Source organism: Argopecten irradians, chromosome 5, assembly GCF_041381155.1.
Source record: "Argopecten irradians isolate NY chromosome 5, Ai_NY, whole genome shotgun sequence".
NCBI lineage: Eukaryota > Metazoa > Mollusca > Bivalvia > Pectinida > Pectinidae > Argopecten > Argopecten irradians.
The window spans coordinates 30418749-30442000 of record NC_091138.1 but is presented as its reverse complement, the minus strand read 5'-3'; the positions used below and the strand labels follow the sequence as shown (position 1 = coordinate 30442000).

At 37.3% G+C, this 23252-nt stretch overlaps 1 protein-coding gene across 1 annotated transcript; it reads right to left on the bottom strand.

The window, feature by feature from the left end:
* Nucleotides 1–369: 369 nt before the first annotated feature.
* LOC138323499 (uncharacterized) lies at nt 370–16817 on the bottom strand. The gene is made up of 3 exons (XM_069268153.1): nt 14798–16817; nt 4283–4432; nt 370–2682 (listed from the first exon to the last, which is right to left on the bottom strand). The coding sequence occupies exons 1-3, from the start codon at nt 15015–15017 to the stop codon at nt 2291–2293; spliced, it is 762 nt and encodes a 253-aa protein (XP_069124254.1). The 5' UTR covers nt 15018–16817; the 3' UTR covers nt 370–2290.
* Between the last annotated feature and the right edge of the window lie 6435 nt (nt 16818–23252).

The window sequence follows — 23252 nt, the reverse complement described above, 5'->3', positions numbered from 1 at the left end:
TCTGTTTTATTTTCCTCTTCTTTCGAGACCTTTGATCTTCAATCGTCAAAATTCAAGATACACTATATACATTGTAGTATTCGTGTAGATAATTATGTATCACGATATTTTTCTCTGAAATACATTGTGAAAATAGCAACCGTAGCATTGGGGAAAACATATGTACGTATAATATTTTGATGTATAGAGACAATGAATTATAATGCAGAGTTTCCATATTACAAAATGTGCAGTACAGATTCTTGTGTCTAATTCATTAATACATGTATAGTGGTCAGTTTGTGGGAATGTATCGCTCACTACCTTAAGTGAAGCCTGTAGATTGTTGCCATTTGTAATTTAGGGAGCATTTTTTTTTTATTAAATGTTGAAGCATAAACAAAACTTTTTTTCGTATCCGTTTTATTTTGTCATGTATAAAACATTAACAAGTAAATAAGAAAAGCAAAGCTTAAGTCATGTGACTTTAAAACAATAATAAATGCATGTAAGTTATGAAGGATAGCTTGTAAAAGAAGTTAGCTGAAAACGTCCCATTGTAGATACATGTTATACATTAAATACTTAAAAAGAGTTCTCTCCCTTTATGATAAACTCAATCGAATTGTTCACGGAGCCGTTTGTATCTTTATTTCTCCACACACATGCACGTACTGCACACATAAGACACACAGACTTGGAATGTAATCGAGAGTCGTGCTATAAGGATCTCTATGAAATACAATGGAATGAAGATCATAGTATAGAGGAAAAATAATTGCAATATAAGAATGGGTCACAAATTCAGGATTATCTATATGCGTTCAGGATAATGAAACAATTCCGGGCTAAATGTTTTGACAAAAATCAAATACAGAATAAGCCAATCACAGGCAAATTAATACAAATAACATTTTGACGTGTTAAGATTGTCTTATAAATGATCTATTAGAGTTACTTCCCTTCGATAGTTCTTTCCAAATCGCAATATCGATTCTCGAAGAAATTTCGGGCATTCTTCGGAAATAAACATCTCTAGATTATTTTTCGGAATCGTTGTTACATTTACACGATTCGTCCGGACCGACGGGTGAAACGAAAGGCAGTAACTCTGATAGAAGAGATAGCTATAATGTATTATGTTTAAGTTAGGATAGAAAATAGAAAATACACGTAAATAATATGTCTACATTATCGATTGTTTATAAAATACTTTACGTGAGTATGAAATACCGCGTTTCGTTTTTTTTATGTTAAAGAATTAAGCTTTCAAATTTGATATGAAATTATATTATTATTGGGACCACTTCGCCTTTGTGTATACATGCAAAACATACAAAATTATAGGAGGGGTTGCGAATGAGGTACAGCAGGTGCTCAGCTACTTTTGTCAACAAAATCAATACTCTTTCACACTAAGATAATATACCTTATTCGTTGAGTTATTTACTGCATTTGACCTTAAAAACAACCAATGGCCAATGCATTTTCTAAATACCTACATTGTAACTGACTATATGAACTTAAATGTAAGATACTTAAAGGTCCTTATGTTGTACTTATCATACAGACCTTGTGGAGATGTATTAATGAAAACAATATAAGATAAATTGTAGTGAATTATTCTGTGAGTTGTCGTCCCTGACACACACTTGAAACACACACTTTACCCAGAGTTATTATTACAGTGATTGTCAAAAATATGCCAGTGAGTCACATTTACCAATACCTGGAATAGCTTATTTCATGATTGCAAATTAAATACAAATATATATGGTACAGTAAGTAATAGTCATAAAGAAATTCGTAAACAATGAAAAATGAAGTATATGGCACATGTATCAGACAATTATTACTTCTGTAATGTACTACTGTAACAATATCCCACATTACAATTGTCATATGCAATTAATCAGTGATTCCGTTATCCAGAGTGAATTGCCATTTCTCTAACAGGTATTGATTGATAGACTGATTATCTCCCTTAGTTCGCTATTCTCCCCTAGGCTACGCTCTACTCAAATCTGTAGTTTAGTCCAACAAGACGTTTGTCGCTACGAAGCAAGAATCTGGCTGAACGAGACTACTGTCTTAAGTTATAGATTTTCGCAAAAACAAAAACATTAATTATGCTACTTCCATAACCCAATACACCTAGAAACCAATACCTTCACTAAAATATAAAGAAACCATTACTCAGTACCAAAAAGTCCATATTGCTGATGTTTCACATCATTTTTACACTTAAAACAACTGACTAAATAATGATAAATATAACGAGAAACATTTATCACAAACAACTGCTTATATATCACAGAAAAATCTCTCCAGTTTTGATCGTCTCTGACGTCACGGAGCCGCCAGGAAAGGCTGTCGAGTCGAGCGTGGAGAAACTTGGCGCTGGGGTGAGCGAGTTTCCCATATTATGGTAGCCAGGAAGACGGTCCATGCTGATGTCCGTCGTGTACAAGTTCGCCGTGCTTGATTGGATTTTGTCCTCCAATGCACGTGCGGCCACACGATCACGCTTCAGTTCACGAATGTTTTTGACCAGTAAGGGCACTGTAAGGGCTGCTAGGACCAGCGGAACTGTGCTGGACAGCGCAGATATGATGAGTGACCATGGGATATCTATAGCTTCATGTCCAGCTAAGTCCACGTTCTCTTTTATAAGTTTTCCTATTGTCACCCATACCGTGGCCCCTGAAAAGAAAAACAAAGATGATGTTATGCAAATTGTGGATAAGCTGTCGGTATATAGGGCAATCTGATTGAAATACAGATCCTTATTACCACTCCGTTACATAGAGGATCTCACAACATCCCATAAGGGGTCACGTCCATATGACCTTTATACCACGTGTACTACAGATCAAATCCATTTTCTACACATTACTATATCACTTGACAACGCCATTTCGCCCCAATATTCACATACAATTAGCTTAGTTGTGCTCTTTGGGCGAGATGACTACGTACACAAAAATAATTCTGACGGATTTTCAAACTATTTCGTCCCCTGAAATTCACTGTCAAAATTTTGCCAGAAGCAATTTAATTGGCCATTTACAAAGGTCACATGGACATGACTCCTAATGGGATTTTCTCAGATCCTCTTTTCCAACGTAGTGATAATAAGGATCTGTACTTTAGTCAAACTGGTATATATCAAGCTCGAGTTAGTTGATTTCCAAATATTGCAAAAGGCACTAGTTTTATAGGATGGAATTTTGACGATATAGGTCTACTACATATGTATATATTTCATTATTTAAACAAGAGCTGTTGGAGAACAGCAAAACTCGCCTATTCAGAAGAAGTTGATGTTCAAGTATTTACTATTTAAACATTTAAACATTTAAATATTTAAACCCCCTAGAGGGCCCCAAATTGGTTGTATATCACGTTCAGCATCCAAACAGATTAGGAAAATAAAATCATAAACATTTATGATGACTTATGCTTAAACAATTGACAAAATAGAAACTTGCTCAAAAACTTTAACATGGAAATATGACAAATTAACAGACTCAAAAACCCTCTAAAGGGCCCCAAATTGGTGTATTATCACGTTCAGCATCCATACACATTAGGAAAGTAAAATCATAAACATTTATGATGACTTAAGCTATAACAATAGACAAAATAGAAACTTGCTCAAAAACTTTAACATGGAAATATGACAAATTAACAGACTCAAAAAAAACCTAAAGGGCCTCAAATTGGTTGTATTATCACGTTCAGCATCCATACACATTAGGAAAATAAAATAATAAACATTTATGATGACTTAAGCTTAAACAATTGACGAAACAGAAACTTGCTCAAAAACTTTAACGTGAAATGGGACGCCGACGCCGACGCCGGGGTGACAACATTAGCTCCCCCTATTCTTCGAATAGGCGAGCTAAAAATTGGAGAAAAAAATCGTTAGTGTTTGACCTTGAGATAGATACATGCAATTGATTGGCTGCTCTTATCGTCTCTAAAATATCGGAGTTACTTCCCTTCGATTAATTTTTGTAGAACGAAACGCGGATAGATCAGCTATATATTACTGACGTATATATATCAGTAGTGGTTTTATTGAAGTTTCTAAGATACGGCATTACACGTTCCGAAAATTCAGTCTACATTACCGAGTTATCTGCCCTTTGGGGAAGGTTTAAAATAAATTGTTACAGTTCGTCACATATTTGTAAGCACATAACGTCGTATCTATTCAGAGAAAACGACGCAATATCCATTCATCATCCAGACAACTCTGTAATATACATTGTACTAAGAACGCGGTCGCAATTACCTGAAACAATAAGAAGTAGAGTTGCACACAGACCGTACCCCAGGGAATCTTTGTTGGCCTGACGGTGTCTGTACACGGTACCAAGAACTGTCGCCACAAGGCACACACAAACACCTACCATTGTCTCGATCTCGAATTCTAGGAAATTTGCTGAAAAAAAAGAAACAAAAATCAACAACCGCAACAACAGTGTTAATTAACCGAAAATTGTGAAACCTAAATCCAAGGATTGATAAGTTTCATCTAAGTCTTTGCTGTATCTAATCATATGTATGGAAACACGAATCTGATTGGCCGATTTTACTCTGAACCTGTCAAAATACTATTTCGATTTGTTAGAGTTACCTCCCTTTGTTTGAATTCGTCAGGGAACAAATGTCGAAAGGCAGTGTCCTTTGGTTGGATCAAAGAACTGTACTTGTAAGTTACTATGTGTAACGTTCTGTACACTATGTATCAAGTTTGACGCTTAATATCATCGAACATTTTGAAAGGAGTAATGAATTTTGTAACATCATGGACTTGTTCAACTTCGCTAGTATTAGTAATATCCTTGGCTAGCGAAGTTGGGACATGTTTGGTCATTGGAATTTGAAAATATCTAAAAAAAAATCGTGAAAGAGGTGCGTGAACTGGCATGTCACAAGGGAAGGACTCACCTTCCGCTTCAATTAATAATTTTTATTAACCACACCAGACACTTATCTCTATAAATGTCGAAGTGTGGTGTAAGGGATAGAGGAAACTTTTACCAAATATCTGATTCACTTCTTCCCAGACTTATACGCAAAGAAAAAAAATACACATTTTTTTTTGCAAAACACTATTGTTACATTTATTTATTTGGAAATGAGAACGAACTTATAATAGGTTTTCTGGTTCGAAATGAGAAAAATTAAAACCTATTTTGGAAAGGAAATAACATGCAGTACGAACTAGAACGATTTCAACAATACGGGATGTGTATATGGGCCGCGGCATGTGTGTCTATAGAGCCACATGCCATGGAGTTGTTCATATCAGTTTACGCAATTTCAGGACGTTAAATGTATGTTTAAGAGAACTACATGCCAATAACATACCCTGCTATAGCCTAACCTTCAATTAATTCAATTTACATCGCCAATCGATATTTGGACGATACCACGATAAGGAAAGACCGACTCGTACGCTTTACCACCAGTACTATTTCACCAAAACACATGTATAACACACTGGCATTTCTATTTCGCCGAGGGAAAGGATTCAACAAAATAGAAACATTTTTATATATGACACATGTACATGCATAAAACGAAAGCATTTCACCAAAATCAGTACAATACTCGTGCGTATTTCTCAAAACAACATTTCTATTTCACTTGAATACAGCGTATACACGCAAGGACATCATCGATACTCCAAGGGTTACTATCACTACCGTTATATCCATCCCGCACTATGTCAAAGTAAAGCTGAAGGCATTTTGGAGAGAAAAAGTGACGCACAATTTTTAAAACTACATTCAACTACAGCGTACCTTACGTCATTCGATTCTTTTGATGTACATCAAAACACCAAAAATATACCTGGTCCTCTATTGTCGCACAAAAGCCTTCATATTTACTATGATATAGTTCAGGGGTGGATATAACGACAGTGATAGTAACCCCTGGAATATCGAGAATGACGCAATGAAGGTCAAGGACATTAATTTAATCACCTTTAAAACCACTTAAAACACTTCTACAATATGCATTCACAATTAATACCAACACTGACATTAACTTTCTAGACTCCAGAAAGAAATACAACAGAAATCAACCGAAGCGGTACAACTGTATTAACAAATAGAGTACACAGCCACACATTGGCTTCCATCGTGTGTTTAAAATTTGATTGTAGTGACATTCATAAGATTTCATTACCGTATTCCCATCCATGGCATGCCAAACAGTTCCAGGGAGAAATTGATAATGACAAAATCAATACATTCAAGTTGTTGTTCGTCTTGATAATATATCCCAAACCCACGTTAGAACTACAAATGTACCAAATTGGTTAGATGTTAAGATTTGTATTGCATGACTATAGCCAGTTAGTTTAGATTCATCTATTCGGTAGCTTCAACGAAGGAACATTCTTATACTGAGCCGAGAAACAATCAGGACGCTGAATTGTGGAAAGCAAGACTTCACGAATATTTGTCTTCGTGAGCTGACGTAGAACTCAAGAGAAAGTCTATTTGCATCAAATTGTATAGACAAATAAATCACAGGCTTTTGGTTATATATATTTAATATACGTGTACGGGTACCTGATACCTCTATTTGTGTAATACTTGATTCTAATAGATTCAAAAGCCTGTGAGTAAATATTATGCCATGGGAAAATGTCAGTATTCAAAATAAGTTTAAGATATTCGTGACATTATTTTAGAGCTTTATTTTCATCCCCTAATATCACCACACACCATATTAAGGTCACTGTCTCCTCTAAATGTAGGTAAGAATGTAAGTCTTATACCAAAAGTAGGTCACTGTGACATACAATGTAGTATACATTTTGACCTAGTTTTGACAAAAAATGTTAATCCAAGCTCTATCTTCTAAACTGCTGATTACAGAAACTTTAAACTTGTGACTCAAGATTGCCATAGTGACAAAGCGTGTTATTCATTGAAAGCAGGTCATTTCGACCTATATTTTGATCTTTAACTTTCACCGAAAAATATATTCGTCTAGACGATACTTAAACATTCATTATGCCGGTCGATATGTAGTTACAACAACAGTAGACACAATAAAAACATATGACAATATTTCATCAAACCTTTCCATTCCCCTATATATAGTACGCCATGTGTATTGATCAGGCATAGTCTACCAACTCGCGATTTTTGTAAGTACATTATTCAAAAACACGCCATTTCCATTTAGTGTCAAGAAAAGTAACGGTTAGGCATGTTCGTCATTTGTATTGCATGACTATAGCCAGTTAGTTTAGATTCATCTATTCGGTAGCTTCAACTGACTCGAAGGAACATTCTTATACTGAGCCGAGAAACAATCAGGACGCTGAATTGTAGAAAGCAAGGCTTCACGAATATTTGTCTTCGTGAGCTGACGTAGAACCCAAGAGAAAGTCTATTTGCATCAAATTGTATAGACAAATAAATCACAGGCTTTTGGTTATATATATTTAATATACGTGTACGGGTACCTGATACCTCTATTTGTGTAATACTTGATTCTAATAGATTCAAAAGCCTGTGAGTAAATATTATGCCATGGGAAAATGTCAGTATTCAAAATAAGTTTAAGATATCCGTGACATTATTTTAGAGCTTTATTTTCATCCCCTAATATCACCACACACCATATTAAGGTCACTGTCTCCTCTAAATGTAGGTAAGAATGTAAGTCTTATACCAAAATTAGGTCACTGTGACATACAATGTAGTATACATTTTGACCTAGTTTTGACAAAATGTTTATCCAAGCTCTATCTTCTAAACTGCTGATTACAGAAACTTTAAACTTGTGACTCAAGATTGCCATAGTGACAAAGCGTGTTATTCATTGAAAGCAGGTCATTTCGACCTATATTTTGATCTTTAACCTTCACCGAAAAATATATTCGTCTAGACGATACTTAAACATTCATTATGCCGGTCGATATGTAGTTACAACAATAGTAGACACAATAAAAACATATGACAATATTTCATCAAACCTTTCCATTCCCCTATATATAGTACACCATGTGTATCGATCAGGCATAGTCTACCAACTCGCGATTTTTGTAAGTACATTATTCAAAAGCACGCCATTTCCATTTAGTGTCAAGGAAAGTAACAGTTAGTCAATGAGTGGAATTTACAAATATAGCCTTTCTGTCTGCCGATAAACCCGCTCTTACTCTATATAGGTATAGCGATTCTGACACAGCGAGCTCCTGGCAGGGAACTTCAATGCCCAGGCGCTGCCCTCAAACACTTAAAATCGTCGGCGTCGACGGTCTGGCCTAAACCAAAATAAGAATGGCCTTCAAGTTCAGCAAGTTGACAGCAACACATTCCTATATAGTGTAAGTGTATATATTTTGGCAATAATTTTATTGAGTCAAATACTTTCCCAAAATCTCAACCCAAAACCGACTGAGACAAGAGATATGCATGTCTGAAAATTAGTCAATACGCATGTGCAAATTACTGACTCTTTGCACGAGGTCGCGAGGTTGCGAGGCAAGATCGCGAAATTGCGAGATGGCCTAACCAATTAAATTCAATCCTTTAATTTCTTTGAAACATACGGTTCATCAGAAAAGGTGCACATAAGGTAGCCCTAATTGACCGTCATATACTTGTGTACTAAAAAAAGGTGAATACACAGGAAAACGTCTATGTAACTATAACTTATGTAAAATCATGTAACAACAAGGGAGTGTTGCGAAGGAACGAGATTGGTTCTAATCAAAAGTTTGTCACAAGACAGCTCTTTAAAAATAGCAATTATGTTTCCCCCAATTCACAGAGCGTCAAGCGATGTTCCCATTACGAAAATTGTGGTTAAGTTTCAATGAATAAAGCGAATGCAGACTTTATCATTTGTAGGTATGAACCAGGTGTAACTACATACAAATTGTATTTTTTCAAACTCAAGGTATATTACTGGAAGGATGGTTCTGGTTTATGTCATATACAGAATATAAATTGCTCAAAGGTCAATAGAATGAATTACATTAAATCGTTTCTTTATTTTTGCCTGTGTCCTTTAAACAGCCATGGTTGTATAAATTGATGGCAAAATGGCGAAGGATTGACGTGGTTCCCAAAGAAAAACCATCGAACCAATAGGCATTTCGTTGCAAGTGCCACACGTGGAATTCGAATTCTTAAAAGGAGTTGCAAAAGCTAGTGTTAAAATATCAGAAACCTTAACCACTCGCTTGGTCACTTCATTTCAGAGGTGCATGACTAACTCTAGAATATCAGAACCCTTGGATAAAGTTGTTAAGCCACTCGCCTTTTCATCTAGCCGGCCGGGGTTCGATCCCCGGCATGGGCGTGAAAAAGTCGTTGGTCATCTATCCGATCACGTGGGTTTTCTCCGGACACTCCGGTTTCATCCCACTCTAAGACCCCTCGCGTGCTTCTCCGTTCCATGGAAAGTGATTTCTATAAGTTGTATAACTGGTTTCGCAATCGATGTAAAATAAATAAAGTTTATTTTAGAAAATATCAGACACCTTAGCTACTTATCTAGAAGGTGCACAGGACTAGTGGTATCGGTTCCTTGTTGAATTGCTAGAATGCAAAGCACCTTAACTATTGTCCCAAAGCGGTCGGTCCCCTTTAAATCCAATAGACGCTGTGCTAGATATAATAGATAAAACAGAAACAAATCTTGACTGATTTACCCAGAAACCTAAACAATATATTTGTAACAATCCTAAATGTTGCCGAGGTTATATAAACACTCCAGGCGAAGAATGAAGTGCAGAATCCAATCTTTAAAAGCGGAACACTTGCCATCAATGTGACAATTGGTCGTCATTGTTTCAACTGGAGTTTGTGAAGAAATAACACCAAGCGCCGTAAAATGCCAACTCGTACTAAAAGCTGACAAAAATCAATGTTAAGAAAAGTATCGGCACTGCAGTTTGATTGAATTACAACAGGGAAGGCGTGCGGAGACTGAAGCGATCGGTTATTACAATTTGGAAAACACCGCTTGGTAGTTTTGTTTGCCAGGAAGTTTACCGGATCGATAATTTAAATGTTCAAGACGATGTCTAACATAAATATGAATTTGCTTGAGCAGAAATTGAAGGTTTAGGACCGCCGTTCGTAAGGTGGTCATTACCATATCTCACGTGTATTTATCGACAAATCAATTTCTAAGAAAATGATTTTAGAGGTTAAGACGTAAAGCAAAATTCAACATTACAGTAATCTAAGATGCCTCGCAATTACGCTCGATATTGCGATGTGGTCATAACCGACGCTCTTGCGAAATTGAGATACTTCCATCTGTAAAAGAAATATACCTGTCCTCGTATATAGAAATTATTTACAGTGAGGGATACCATTTGACAAATTATCGATTGCTAAATCTTTTAGGCAATTTTCCACAGAGTTTTCTCGTTCCCAGAAAAAAATATCTGAAAATGTAGAGCGATTATAGCACAGGTCGAAATTACACCTTACTTTATAGTATGGCTATCAAGTCCCTGTGTCTCTGTGTGAACTCAAAAATATTATCTGGCTCCATTATACAATTTTATGAATGGTGTGTAACGATGTATAATGAGGATATCATATATACCCCTGTCACAACAAACAGATGTCAACTGTCGCTCAACATCTTGACAGACACATAACAATCCAACAGTTCGGGGGAGTGCAAGATACTTGCCCTGCTGCCAACGACAGCTATGCACGTTCTCACGTGCGCGGGGGTAGATGATAGCATTACAACATGTGTAACATTCTGTTAGCACAATGTACATATTTTATCAAAGAGTGTTGACAACACACCCAGACAAATCGTTAGCCATAATCACGCGTACCATTGTCTGGTCAAATACAAAATGTGAGCGACATGTTTCTGCATATTACTCTATTGTTTCTATGTTGTTTGGTTAGTTCTAGGATTAACGTCCTATTTGGCAGATGAGGTCACTTAGGACGACCTCTCCTGTACATCTGTATGTTTTAGGAGGTGGAGGAAGTTGTAACCATGTTAATGTTATATCTATTTATAGAACTATATCACTGAAGCATGCCACCGAAGACACCAGACAGCGCGCCCTATACTTTTACATTGTAACGTCGACAGCAATCCAGTCGTCCCACTCTAGATATGCCAAGCGCTAACAAGGAGCAGAAACTACATTTACTACCACTTGTATAGTCTATTGTGTGTCTCGACCAGGGGACAGAACCCAGTGGCGTTCAACTCAAGACATTGTAACAAAACAAAACTACTAATCTACTACAAAATAAATAACCATCCCCGTTCTGACCTATCAGAGTTGCTTCCCTTTGTTTCATTCTCTCCAAGAGAAGAACCAATAGCGTCCACTTTTGTTCATTCAACTTTGCCTATATAATCAGCATTATCGGATTTTCTCTATCGTTTTAACTCCAAATATGAATTTGAAAACATTTTCTTAAATTTCAAAACAGTGAAATCATAATTACGTGATAACAATGTTTCAAATAATAATACGGGCAAATATAGAGCGATATAATACATTTTGGTACTATACGTTGAAATCACAGGAATCTGAGAAAGAGTTACAGGTACAATGTACAGTTGATATCAATTTGGAGTTTTGGACCCACCAGAGTGTCAAATATATACCATGTAGAATATGAATTTTACCATTTTTTTATCTACACCCCGAAAACCTCTAATAACGGTATAATCTATGGACACTCTGGTGGGTCCAAATAATATAGATTATAACTATTTCTCAGATCCCTGTGGTTGAAATGACTAAACTTAAGTTTATAGATAGATGTACAAAATGTAACAGATTTCCGACAGGCAACGACGAATACCGGAAACGGACAGTGCGCTGCGTCATTTTTCAAGCGTTTTTTGCATCAACAAAATTGTGATATATCACATACAATTGTATGAAATCTTGCTGAAAGTGTTCAGTTCAAGTATCTACTTGTCATAGTGACAGTCAAAATAACGAGAGCATCCTCCTCTTGGCTGTGATGTAATATATCCTTCCTGAGCGATCATAGTGTACCAAGCACGCTAACGCCACTTAAACCTTTCCCTCTACCCCCGGGGCTCGACCTTTCCCACTGCCCCAGGATCCAACTTTGACATTTCTTTTATCTTTTACATCATGATTGAACGAGCAGACGCTGTTTGCTATCGATTACGGGACTCCGGTTAGGGCGTCTGACATTCTACTATACATATGTAAGTCTACCACATGTTTGTCGCGAGTTTCTGGCAGTCTTTGGTAAATTGCCAAGTACTAATGGTAGGTCGGTGATTGTTGACCTAAGAACTTTGAATTTTCTCCAAAAGCAGAACCAATCCGTGTTGAATTAACATGTGCAAACTCCGTCAAAACAGATAACGATACGTGTCTACCTTATATTTAGATTTACGTTTTATATTTTTAGTTATACGATCTGGGTCTTTTTTTATAAAGTAATGTTGACCAATTTGATCCTTGCTGTTGGAGTGAATGTCCCCGTGACACTGAAAGGATGGGACTGACTAAACCACATCAACACTTGTCCTCTGTGACATTAATCTCGCGGATGTATCTTGTCAGGTATGGAATGTGTGAAGTCCGCGGGGGTTCAAAATAATTCTAATAAAGTTTTTTTATGTTCTGGATCTAGGAGAACAAGACACAGAGCTGGTATTTTTTGTAATAAGTACAGTGTATGCTTTAGACATGCTTCAGTGAAAAGAGCGAGACGGGTAATTTCTAACTCTGATATGATTGTGCAAAAATCATTTATGATGCACATGATGCATATGGTGATGATGATGTGATGATGATATGATGATGATGGTGATGATGATGATGATATGATGATGGTGATGATGATGATGATGATTGATGATGATGATGATGATGATATGATGATGATGATGATGATGATGATGATGATGATGATGATGATGATGATGATGATGATGATGATGATGATGATGATGATGATGATGGATGATGATGATGATTGATGATGATGATGATTGATGATGATGATGATGATGATGATGATGATGATGATGATGATGATGATGATGATGATGATGGTGATGATGATGATGATGATGATGATGATGATGATGATGATGATGATGATGATGATGATGATGATGATGATATGATGATGATGATGATGATGATGATGATGATGATGATATGATGGATGATGATGATGATGATGATGATGATGATGATGATGATGATGATGATGATGATGATGATGATGATGATGATGATGATGATGATGATGATGATGATGATGATGATGATGATGATGATGATGATGATGATGATGATGATGATGATGATGATGATGATGATGATGATGATGATGATGATGATGATGATGATGATGATGATGATGATGATGATGATGATGATGATGATGATGATGATGATGATGATGATGATGATGATGATGATGATGATGATGATGATGATGATGGCGATGATGATGGTGATGATGATGATGATGATGATGATGATGATGATGATGATGATGATGATGTGATCAAGCTAGCGACCAGGAATTACGTGTACTTGGGTTTAGGAAAGGTTAGGGTAAAAGCAAGGGTCATCTATGGACGTGACAGGTGTTTTATTTGTTGGTAAAGAAAAACCACCGCCCAACGGGCAGAACCTAGCAATAACCTCACATTGGTTTTTTAGCTAAACACTCTATTTAAATTTAGTAATAGCCAGCATCATTTACGGACTGCTAGGTTTATTTTTGATGGAGGAAAACCTGAGTACCAGGAGAAAAACCACATACCATTGCAATGGTCAGAACCTGGCAACTGTCACATGTTGGATTTTGTATCAACGAAGGTTGTGTTTATTGTATAGGTGACGTGTGTAAATTTTATTACAACCAAGTCAGCCTTATATTACTTTCTTCGCTATTTACATACATTAAGGAACCTATAGCTTGTGCGTTCCCATGATACAGAATAATATATATATTTGCATGTATCTGATATCTTGAAGGTATTTATTTTTGTGTCATTCGTCATTAATTTCGGAGTTTTTCACAGAAAGTTATTACATAACCATCAATATCCGATATGTGGATGATATCTGCTTCTGAGAGTTGATATATCAATATCACGATCGGGGACAAGATCTCTGTCACGTGTAGTTTTATTTACCGGACTATAAACTGTTATGGCTACACCATCATCACACCTCGTAAACTGGGACAGTCTTATAGTTGTTTATAGGTATACTTACCTAGCTAAGTAAGTCGCCTTACGATACACACCTGCATGGCTTATTATAATATATACATTCAGGTAAAAATAGGTCATACGAATATATCGGTTCTGGTCTGGTTGTATTACTATTTATGGTAATATAAACAAGTATGTGGAGACATACGGATTTATGTAAGGAGAAAATTATTATATAGAAATGCAGTATAACTTTCAAAAACATCGTAAAACATTTATTGGAATTATGTATGCGGGTTTAGGGTGGTTAGTCAAATATATTTGAGGGTGTTTACATATCAATATTTGAAAAACCCCAGTAATAACTCATGATTAACCAGTATAATTAATGTGTCTTTATTTAATTAGCTGTGACGCAACATTGAATACACAAAATGTACACACATATATCTATATATGCACTTATATCTTTGGCAGTATCAGCATATCCTGTATGTACGAAATTGCTCAATGTATGTAAACAAAATGAGATATGATAAATAATATGTTCAAAATGTTATTATTAGAATAGATAAAGGGGGGAACAATACTGATACTATGTACTTACATACAACTTTGATGACGTCATGTTCCTCGTGCGGCGCGTGGTGGTACAGAGTCTTACAAAAGGACACACCCTGGGACACTTCACAAGACAGTGTATACCACAGTCCATATACTGTCCGGCGTTCATCCCTCTGAACGATAATCCACCAGGGGGTACATAGGGCGAAAACCTGCATCAGAGATGTGAACCCTCCCACTAAACCGAACACTTTCGTCTTCATCACATTCCCTCCTCAGCTACCTCCAAAATAAGCCGAATGGTCCCTCCGTCAGCACGTGGGGATTCAATAACCTTATGTCATAATTGTCTATATGCATATGGCAAATAAAGTAGCGACCGTCCCGTCCCGGCGTCACATCGTGTATAGGGAACAATTACACACTTGACCGTCTGCTACTTCTGGTGTATTTTGACAGGACACATTAAGAGAGAAATAGTTGTAGAACAATATGTGTATTTCCTCCAAAGCTTTGAGCGATATAAATACACAGCGCGTCACAGTATGGTAGGCTGTGCTTTGAAGACACTAAAATACTTCCAGTGCAGCGACGGTCAGGGTTGTACCGTTAGTGACTCAGATATCTGCCATGCTTGGTCATAACACAGATGAGACATCAATGAGGTGAGACCCTTACAATATCAACAATAGCTCTTACAATCATATTCATCCAAATCAGGTCATGAACCCATTAGGGCCTACTTGTGACTTCCGGACATTCACAGGTAAGCAGACAACAGGATGTTTACACATTATATACACGTGTTTCAAGTTTATCGAGTCACCACGTGGGTACCGGAATCCAAATCTTTTCAGGGTAGGGACCTGCCCCTAATCTTATTATAAGGACAAGACTATAAGTTTTCTACCCTATTGCGACGTGCACATCATATGTGTGATAAATTGAAGAGGAAAATAGTTCCGGATTTAAACATTCGAAAGGTCACGAAGTTTAACTTCCTCAACACATAGATCGCCGGGTTGTGGAGACATCGCTAATCTAACACGAAACTCGATCCCGAAATAAGTAATTGCCTCTCGTGAATGATTGAAAATAAACAAAATCATAAGTTCAGAAAGTTTTCATTATTAATATGCAACGCCAAATCTCCATCCTCGGTACTTCAGGGTTACTTTCACTGTTGTTATGTCTCCTGGATTACTTTATTATCATACCCAAAATGAAGACTCTGTATTTGACAACAAATGGTCTGAGTAGGTAGTTTGGTCCTCTGGTACATCGAAATAATCGAATTGCGGACCACTGCGGTTGATTATGTTGCTTTGAAATTGGCGTCGCTCCCGAGCTCCATGTAATCTTCAAAGGAAATCTCTGCAGGCCTGTGATTGGTCAGTTGTTTTCTCCTGACCTGCCTTCAGTTTAATAATGACAGTTTATCTACATTATCAGTATATTCTCTATACACGTTACTAACGATTTGACGTTCATTTTCGTATGAACGTCATTCTGACGCGTAATGATTTGTGCATTAAATATCTTATCGCGAGCAAAGCATGGTGATGAAACATCTGTTGAAATGATGAAATAAGAAATTATAGGTTTTTTTTTTTTCTTCTTCTTTTGTTGTTTTGCTTTTTACCGGTGATTGGCAAGGCTACATAGTAAAGTTGCAGTGAAAATACAAATATATAGGTATGGAAAAAACACTCAGCCATACAGAAAGTCGAACTTAGTATGAAAAAGAAAGAAAAAATAATTATATACATCACAATGTTAGTATTTTTCGACCAAAGCCACATTTTGTATTCTTAGTCAAATTAATGTTCACTTATATTAATGTCAGTGTTCACTTATATAAATGTCAGTGTTCACCTATATTAATGTCAGTGTTCACTTATATTAATGTCAGTGTTCACTTATATTAATGTCAGTGTTCACTTATATTAATGTCAGTGTTCACTTATATTAATGTCAGTGTTCACTTATATTAATGTCAGTGTTCACTTATATTAATGTCAGTGTTCACTTATATAAATGTCAGTGTTCACCTATATTAATGTCAGTGTTCACTTATATTAATGTCAGTGTTCACTTATATTAATGTCGGTGTTCAATTATATAAAATGTCAGTGTTCACTTATATTAATGTCAGTGTTCACTTATATCAATGTCAGTGTTCACTTATATAAATGTCAGTGTTCACCTATATTAATGTCAGTGTTCACTTATATTAATGTCAGTGTTCACTTATATTAATGTCAGTGTTCACTCATATATATGTCGATGTTCACCTATATTAATGTAGGTGTTCACTTATATTAATGTCGGTGTTCACCTAAAACTAAAACTCGTTGAATAGGTCCAACTGCTGTTCATCTTCGGTACACCAGGGGTTACTATCACTATCGTTATGTCGTTATATTATACTCAGAACCAGCAGTTTTTGTATGACATTCCAGGGATAGATATCATTACAGTTATAGTGAACCCTGAATGATCGAGGATGATAACTATTAAACTGAACAAAAAGTTCAAAACACATTCATCGTAGTAAAATCACAGAACAGTCACCAGTCTTTCGTATATACTGTATGTAGATGTCATCCTTCTCCAGATCACCATTTCTGTTTTCTCCATCAGAAGGGTGAAACGCCATGTTCTGTCCCTGTTCATGTATCACTGTCCGCTCACTGGCCTCTGAAGTCCAGCCCAGTGTGCAAAGTATCGGCCAAACATTCATTAATATAAAATTCCTGATCACTGAATACATCCTGCCGTAATTTTTCAGTATAGATAAAAATCCATGCGTTGTTAGAAAAGTGATGTGAGGTACTGGTTTAGTATGAACAAGGATATATATCAACAAACCACATATTTATGTAATTGTACACTAAAAAAATATTAATATTACACTTTTACGCTTGGCGGCGTTGTTGAAATACAAAGCATCGTTACTTTAACTTCCTCATATATTGTGTGTTATTGACTAGCACGGTTGGATATATTTAGATGATATTAAAGGAAAATAAAGGCATTTATTATACACCGGTAGTAAAACTTCCTTATACACAATGGGATCAGGGTTATTCTGTATAAGACATAAGACACATAAGACTTTGGTGGTAGATATTAAAGTTTAAGACCCTGTTTAAACTAGTGAATTTTATTTGCCTGTATGATATAAAATGTCAGTGTATCCGTCCTAATCTTAGATATTATTGTTGACTCGTAGATTAATGTGTTGTTTGTAAAACGTTTGGCAAAATATGCAAAAACCTGTACATTTCAGTTTACCAATTACCAAAAAACACAACTTTAAACCTTAATATTTACATTCCATGTTGCATTCGCCTATATAACACTAGTATACCAAATTGTAGTATATGAGAGTATGTCTGCAATTTACAGTGATGAGGTCTCTGTGTAGGAATACAAACAATGTAAACAAACATGGCCGCCAGTAAACAATAAACAAAGCTACATTTGTAGTAGCCTATCATCACATAGGATTTGTATTCGAAATAATAAACTTTAAATTAAAAAAGTTAGCATTAATGAAATTAAAATGAAAATCAAGACGAAAACATTTAAAATTGCAGTAATTACTATTTGGACGCTTTCCAAATACCAAATTAATTAAAACGTCATAAAAACATCGTCCAGCGTCTTAGAACGTCGTCTGCTACTGTGTCCGGAACACTGGAGGAAATTAAAAACTAGTCTACTTTGATTGGAAAACACAAGGAAAAATACAGCATGGGGCTTGAGTTGAGAGTTTTTCAAGGTACCTGGTGGTAAGCTTTTGACTGTTTGAAGTAGAATTACACCGTGTAATTTCGAGATAAACTCAGCTTAAACTGATGGAATGTTCAACTTAATTTAAGAACAATCACATCGTTTGAGCTTTACACAGCATAAAAATGTACTCAGCAATAGTGACGTGCCTTCCGAAAACTGAAATTAAATTGTAGTGTTGTGAATTTTGATGATTAAAGGGGGATAACCCTTACTGAGTACACTAGACTCAACATCACTGCGAACGTCTTGGGGCAACAGTGTCAAACAGCTGAGCTGGCGCTCACCAGGACCGGGGCTGACTGGGCCCGGTGCTGGCTAGGACCGTGGTGCTGTATTCCGCTTAAAACAATTTTCCTCAACATTATATCTTAACCTTGTAGCTATATTTGCCTGAGATATATGCCATGCTAGGTGGTTTACCTAATTATAAACCAAAATAACTGAGAATTTTGATATATTTTTTATTACAATTTATAATTTTTAGCTCACCTGGCCCGAAGGGCCGGTGAGCTTATGTCATGGCGCGGCGTCCGTCGTCCGTCGTCCGTCGTCCGTCCGTCCGTCCGTCCGTCCGTCCGTCCGTCGTCCGTCTGTCCGTCAACATTTCCTTTAAATCGCTACTAGTCATAGAGTTCTGCATGGATTGTAACCAAATTTGGCCACAAACATCCTTGGGGGAGGGGGAACAGAACTTGTATAAATTTTGGCTCTGACACCCCGGGGGCAGGAGGGGCGGGGCCCAATAGGGGAAATATAGGTAAATCCTTTAAATCGCTACTTGTAATAGAGTTCTGAATGGAATGTAACAAAATTTGGCCACAAACATCCTTGGGGGAAGGGGAACAGAACTTGTATAAATTTTGGCTCTGACCCCCCGGGGGAAGGAGGGGCGGAGCCCAATAGGGGAAATAGAGGTAAATCCTTTAAATCGCTACTAGTCATAGAGTTCTACATGGATTGTAACTAAATTTTGCCACAAACATCCTTGGGGGAAGGGGAACAGAACTTGTATAAATTTTGGCTCTGACCCCCCGGGGGCAGGAGGGGCGGGGCCCAATAGGGGAAATAGAGGTAAATCCTTTAAATCGCTACTTGTCATAGAGTTCTACATGGATTGTAACCAAATTTGGCCACAAACATCCGTTGGGGAAGGGGAATAGAACTTGTATAAATTTTGGCTCTGACCCCCCGGGGGCTGGAGGGGCGGGGCCCAATAGGGGAAATATAGGTAAATCCTTTAAATCGCTACTTGTCATAGAGTTCTGAATGGAATGTAACAAAATTTGGCCACAAACATCCTTGGGGGAAGGGGAACAGAACTTGTATAAATTTTGGCTCTTGCCCCCCGGGGGCTGGAGGGGTGGGGCCCAATAGGGGAAATAGAGGTAAATCCTTTAATTCGCTATTAGTCATAGAGTTCTACATCGATTGTAACTAAATTTTGCCACAAACATCCTTGGGGGAAGGGGAACAGAACTTGTATACATTTTGGCTCTGACCCCCCGGGGGCAGGAGGGGCGGGGCCCAATATGGGAAATAGAGGTAAATCCTTTAAATCGCTACTTGTCATAGAGTTCTACATGGATTGTAACCAAATTTGGCCACAAACATCCGTGGGGGAAGGGGAACAGAACTTGTATAAATTTTGGCTCTGACCCCCCGGGGGCAGGAGGGGCGGGGCCCAATAGGGGAAATAGAGGTAAATCCTATAAATTGCTACTAGTCGTAGAGTTCTGCATGGATTGTAACCAAATTTGGCCAGAAACATCCTTGGGGGAAGGGGAACAGAACTTGTATAAATTTTGGCTCTGGCCCCCCGGGGGCTGGAGGGGTGGGGCCCAATAGGGGAAATAGAGGTAAATCCTTTAATTCGCTACTAGTCATAGAGTTCTGCATGGAATGTAACCAAATTTGGCCAGAAATATCCTTGGGAGAATAAGAACTGAGTTTGTATAAATTTTGGCTCTGGTCCCCGGGGGCAGGAGGGGCGGGGCCCAATAGGGGAATTATAGGTAAATTCTATAAATTGCTACTTAATTGTCCAAGAGTTTTGTATGGATTGTAACTAAATTTGGCCACAAACATCCTTGGGGGTAGGAGAACAGAACTTGTATAAATTTTGGCTCTGACCCCCAGGGGGCAGGAGGGGCAGGGCCCAATAGGGGAAATAGAGGTAAATCCTATAAATCGCTACTTGTCCTAGAGTTCTACATGGATTGTAACCAAATTTGGCGACAAACATCCTTGGGGGAAGGGGAACAGAACTTGTATAAATTTTGGCTCTGACCCCCCGGGGGCAGGAGGGGTGGGGCCCAATAGGGGAAATAGAGGTAAATCCTTTAAATCACTTCTTCTCATAGAGTTCTGCATGGATTGTAACCAAATTTGGCCAGAAACATCCTTGGGGGAAGGGGAACAGAACTTGTATAAATTTTTGCTCTGGTCCCCTGGGGGCAGGAGGGGTGGGGCCCAATAGGGGAAATAGAGGTAAATCCTATAATTCGCTACTAGTCATAGAGTTCTGCATGGAATGTAACCAAATTTGGCCAGAAATATCCTTGGGAGAATAAGAACTGAGTTTGTAAAAATTTTGGCTCTGGTCCCCGGGGCAGGAGGGGCAGGGCCCAATAGGGGAATTATAGGTAAATTCTTTAAATTGCTACTTAATTGTCCAAGAGTTTTGTATGGATTGTAACTAAATTTGGCCACAAACATCCTTGGGGGTAGGAGAACAGAACTTGTATAAATTTTGGCTCTGATCCCCCGGGGGCTGGAGGGGTGGGGCCCAATAGGGGAAATAGAGGTAAATCCTTTAAATCACTTCTTCTCATAGAGTTCTGCATGGATTGTAACCAAATTTGGCCAGAAATATCCTTGGGGGAAGGGGAACAGAACTTGTATAAATTTTGGCTCTGATCCCCCGGGGGTAGGAGAGGTGGGGCCCAATAGGGGAAATAGAGGTAAATATTAAAATTCCTTCAGAAAAGAAACAATGAACCTGTATTCAGAAAATTATTTGGCATTACAAACCAGGTGAGCGATACAGGCCCTCTGGGCCTCTTGTTTTTGAGTTGTGACGATTTTTTAAGCTGTTTGATGCCACTCTCTTGGGGGAGGCGCTCGGCATGGTATTATGCCGAAGCTAGGCTAGACCGAAGAAAAACGACGACAGTACTAATGAGAACCAACTTTATCACAAGAACTCATTAATTAATATCGACAGATATCTGACAGACTGATAGAAACATAAAGAGTTCATAAAAGCGAAACCAGGCACACTCAATATCTACTCCAACAATGTTAGAGGTATAGCACGACGAGACACTTTTGATCATTACGTCGTGTCTAACCTCTAACAATCGAGGCAGGATTCACACGGCGCAGAAATTGGCTCGATATAAATTCAAAATTTCAAGTTGTATTTACACTAACCTTTTATATCCTGAAAGAATTATCCCAAATCATGTTAAATCCAAAATTCAAAACGTCACTATTGCACTGTTATACCGAATTTAGACATTTCTATACCCCCACCACTATTTGTAAGTCTACCCGGTCGCCATTTTTACTCGGTTGTTACAAATTACGGAATGGTGACGGAAAGTAAAAGTATCATTATCTATGAAATATTTTGCAGTATTTCGACTAAAATGCATTAATTTATTTAAATATTTCCAGAATCAATCAGAACTAATAAAAAATACTTGTTTCCGTGCATATAAACAACCTTGGTTACCACTATTAATATTATCTTTCCATTTGATACACCGTACTATAATTTGATAAACCGGAAGTGACGAAAATTTGAATAGGAATTAACCTAGATTATACAGCGATGCTATGGGCCAGCTCTTAAATGTGTGATTATTCCGTAGATTAATGTTATGTCATACCTATTTTTATACCAGGATATGTTCATGGATAACTACTGATTCACGCTATACTTGTTTTTTGACATTCTGGTAAGTTTTTTCACTTCGTAATTAAGCGTCAAAGTTCCGCTCAAATTCGAGGGCGGAACTTGCGAAGACTCGTATAGGGTTCGGGCATTAGATCTCACATCAGAAGTTTCTCAATATCGAGATCTAATATTATTGGATTAACTCAATATCCTACAAAACTATCATAGAAAAGTCAGATTTAAATAAGATTGCATCTTACCTTTCTAGTGGCACAAAATCCCATTATCCTACGTAAAAATATGTGGTTTAAATAAATCACTTAGTCTCACGCGGAATAGAATTCCATCATCAGATGAATCAACTCAGCAGCGTCCTTCCCCAAGCGCTGAGGTGGCAGTGTACAGTAGATTTGAAAAATTCAGCAACTAAAGTGCAGGCTTTAATTATGTACACACAGCTTTTTAACCTTAAATAACATCTATATAAAAGTATATATATTTTTAATCTACACAACATTTGCAATTGTTATGCAGAGTTCATTTTTGGACAGATCTGCTTTTTGTGGTTTTGTGAGCCTGTAAAAATCATGGTAACCAAATTTGTTTTTTTGAAAAAATGCAAAAAAAAATGGGATTTTCAACCCAAAATTACACCCCCTCTAGGAGAATTTTTTTTCTTGAACACAGTTTAAAACCAAGCATCACTACCGTGATAGCGGAACTGAGCCTATTTCGACATAGGTATATCATTAAACTTTTGAGCAATCTTACCTCGTACCCCCGCTATCAATTTCTG

Bases quoted from the DNA above. Each gene is read 5' to 3' on its own strand.
- LOC138323499 (XM_069268153.1), bottom strand. From the start codon at position 15,017: ATGAAGACGAAAGTGTTCGGTTTAGTGGGAGGGTTCACATCTCTGATG. The intron at 4,433-14,797 runs GTAAGTACATAG...CTTTTTTTTCAG, and splicing joins TGACGTCATCAAAGTTGTAT to CAAATTTCCTAGAATTCGAG. The intron at 2,683-4,282 runs GTAATTGCGACC...TTTTCTTTTCAG, and splicing joins TCTACTTCTTATTGTTTCAG to GGGCCACGGTATGGGTGACA.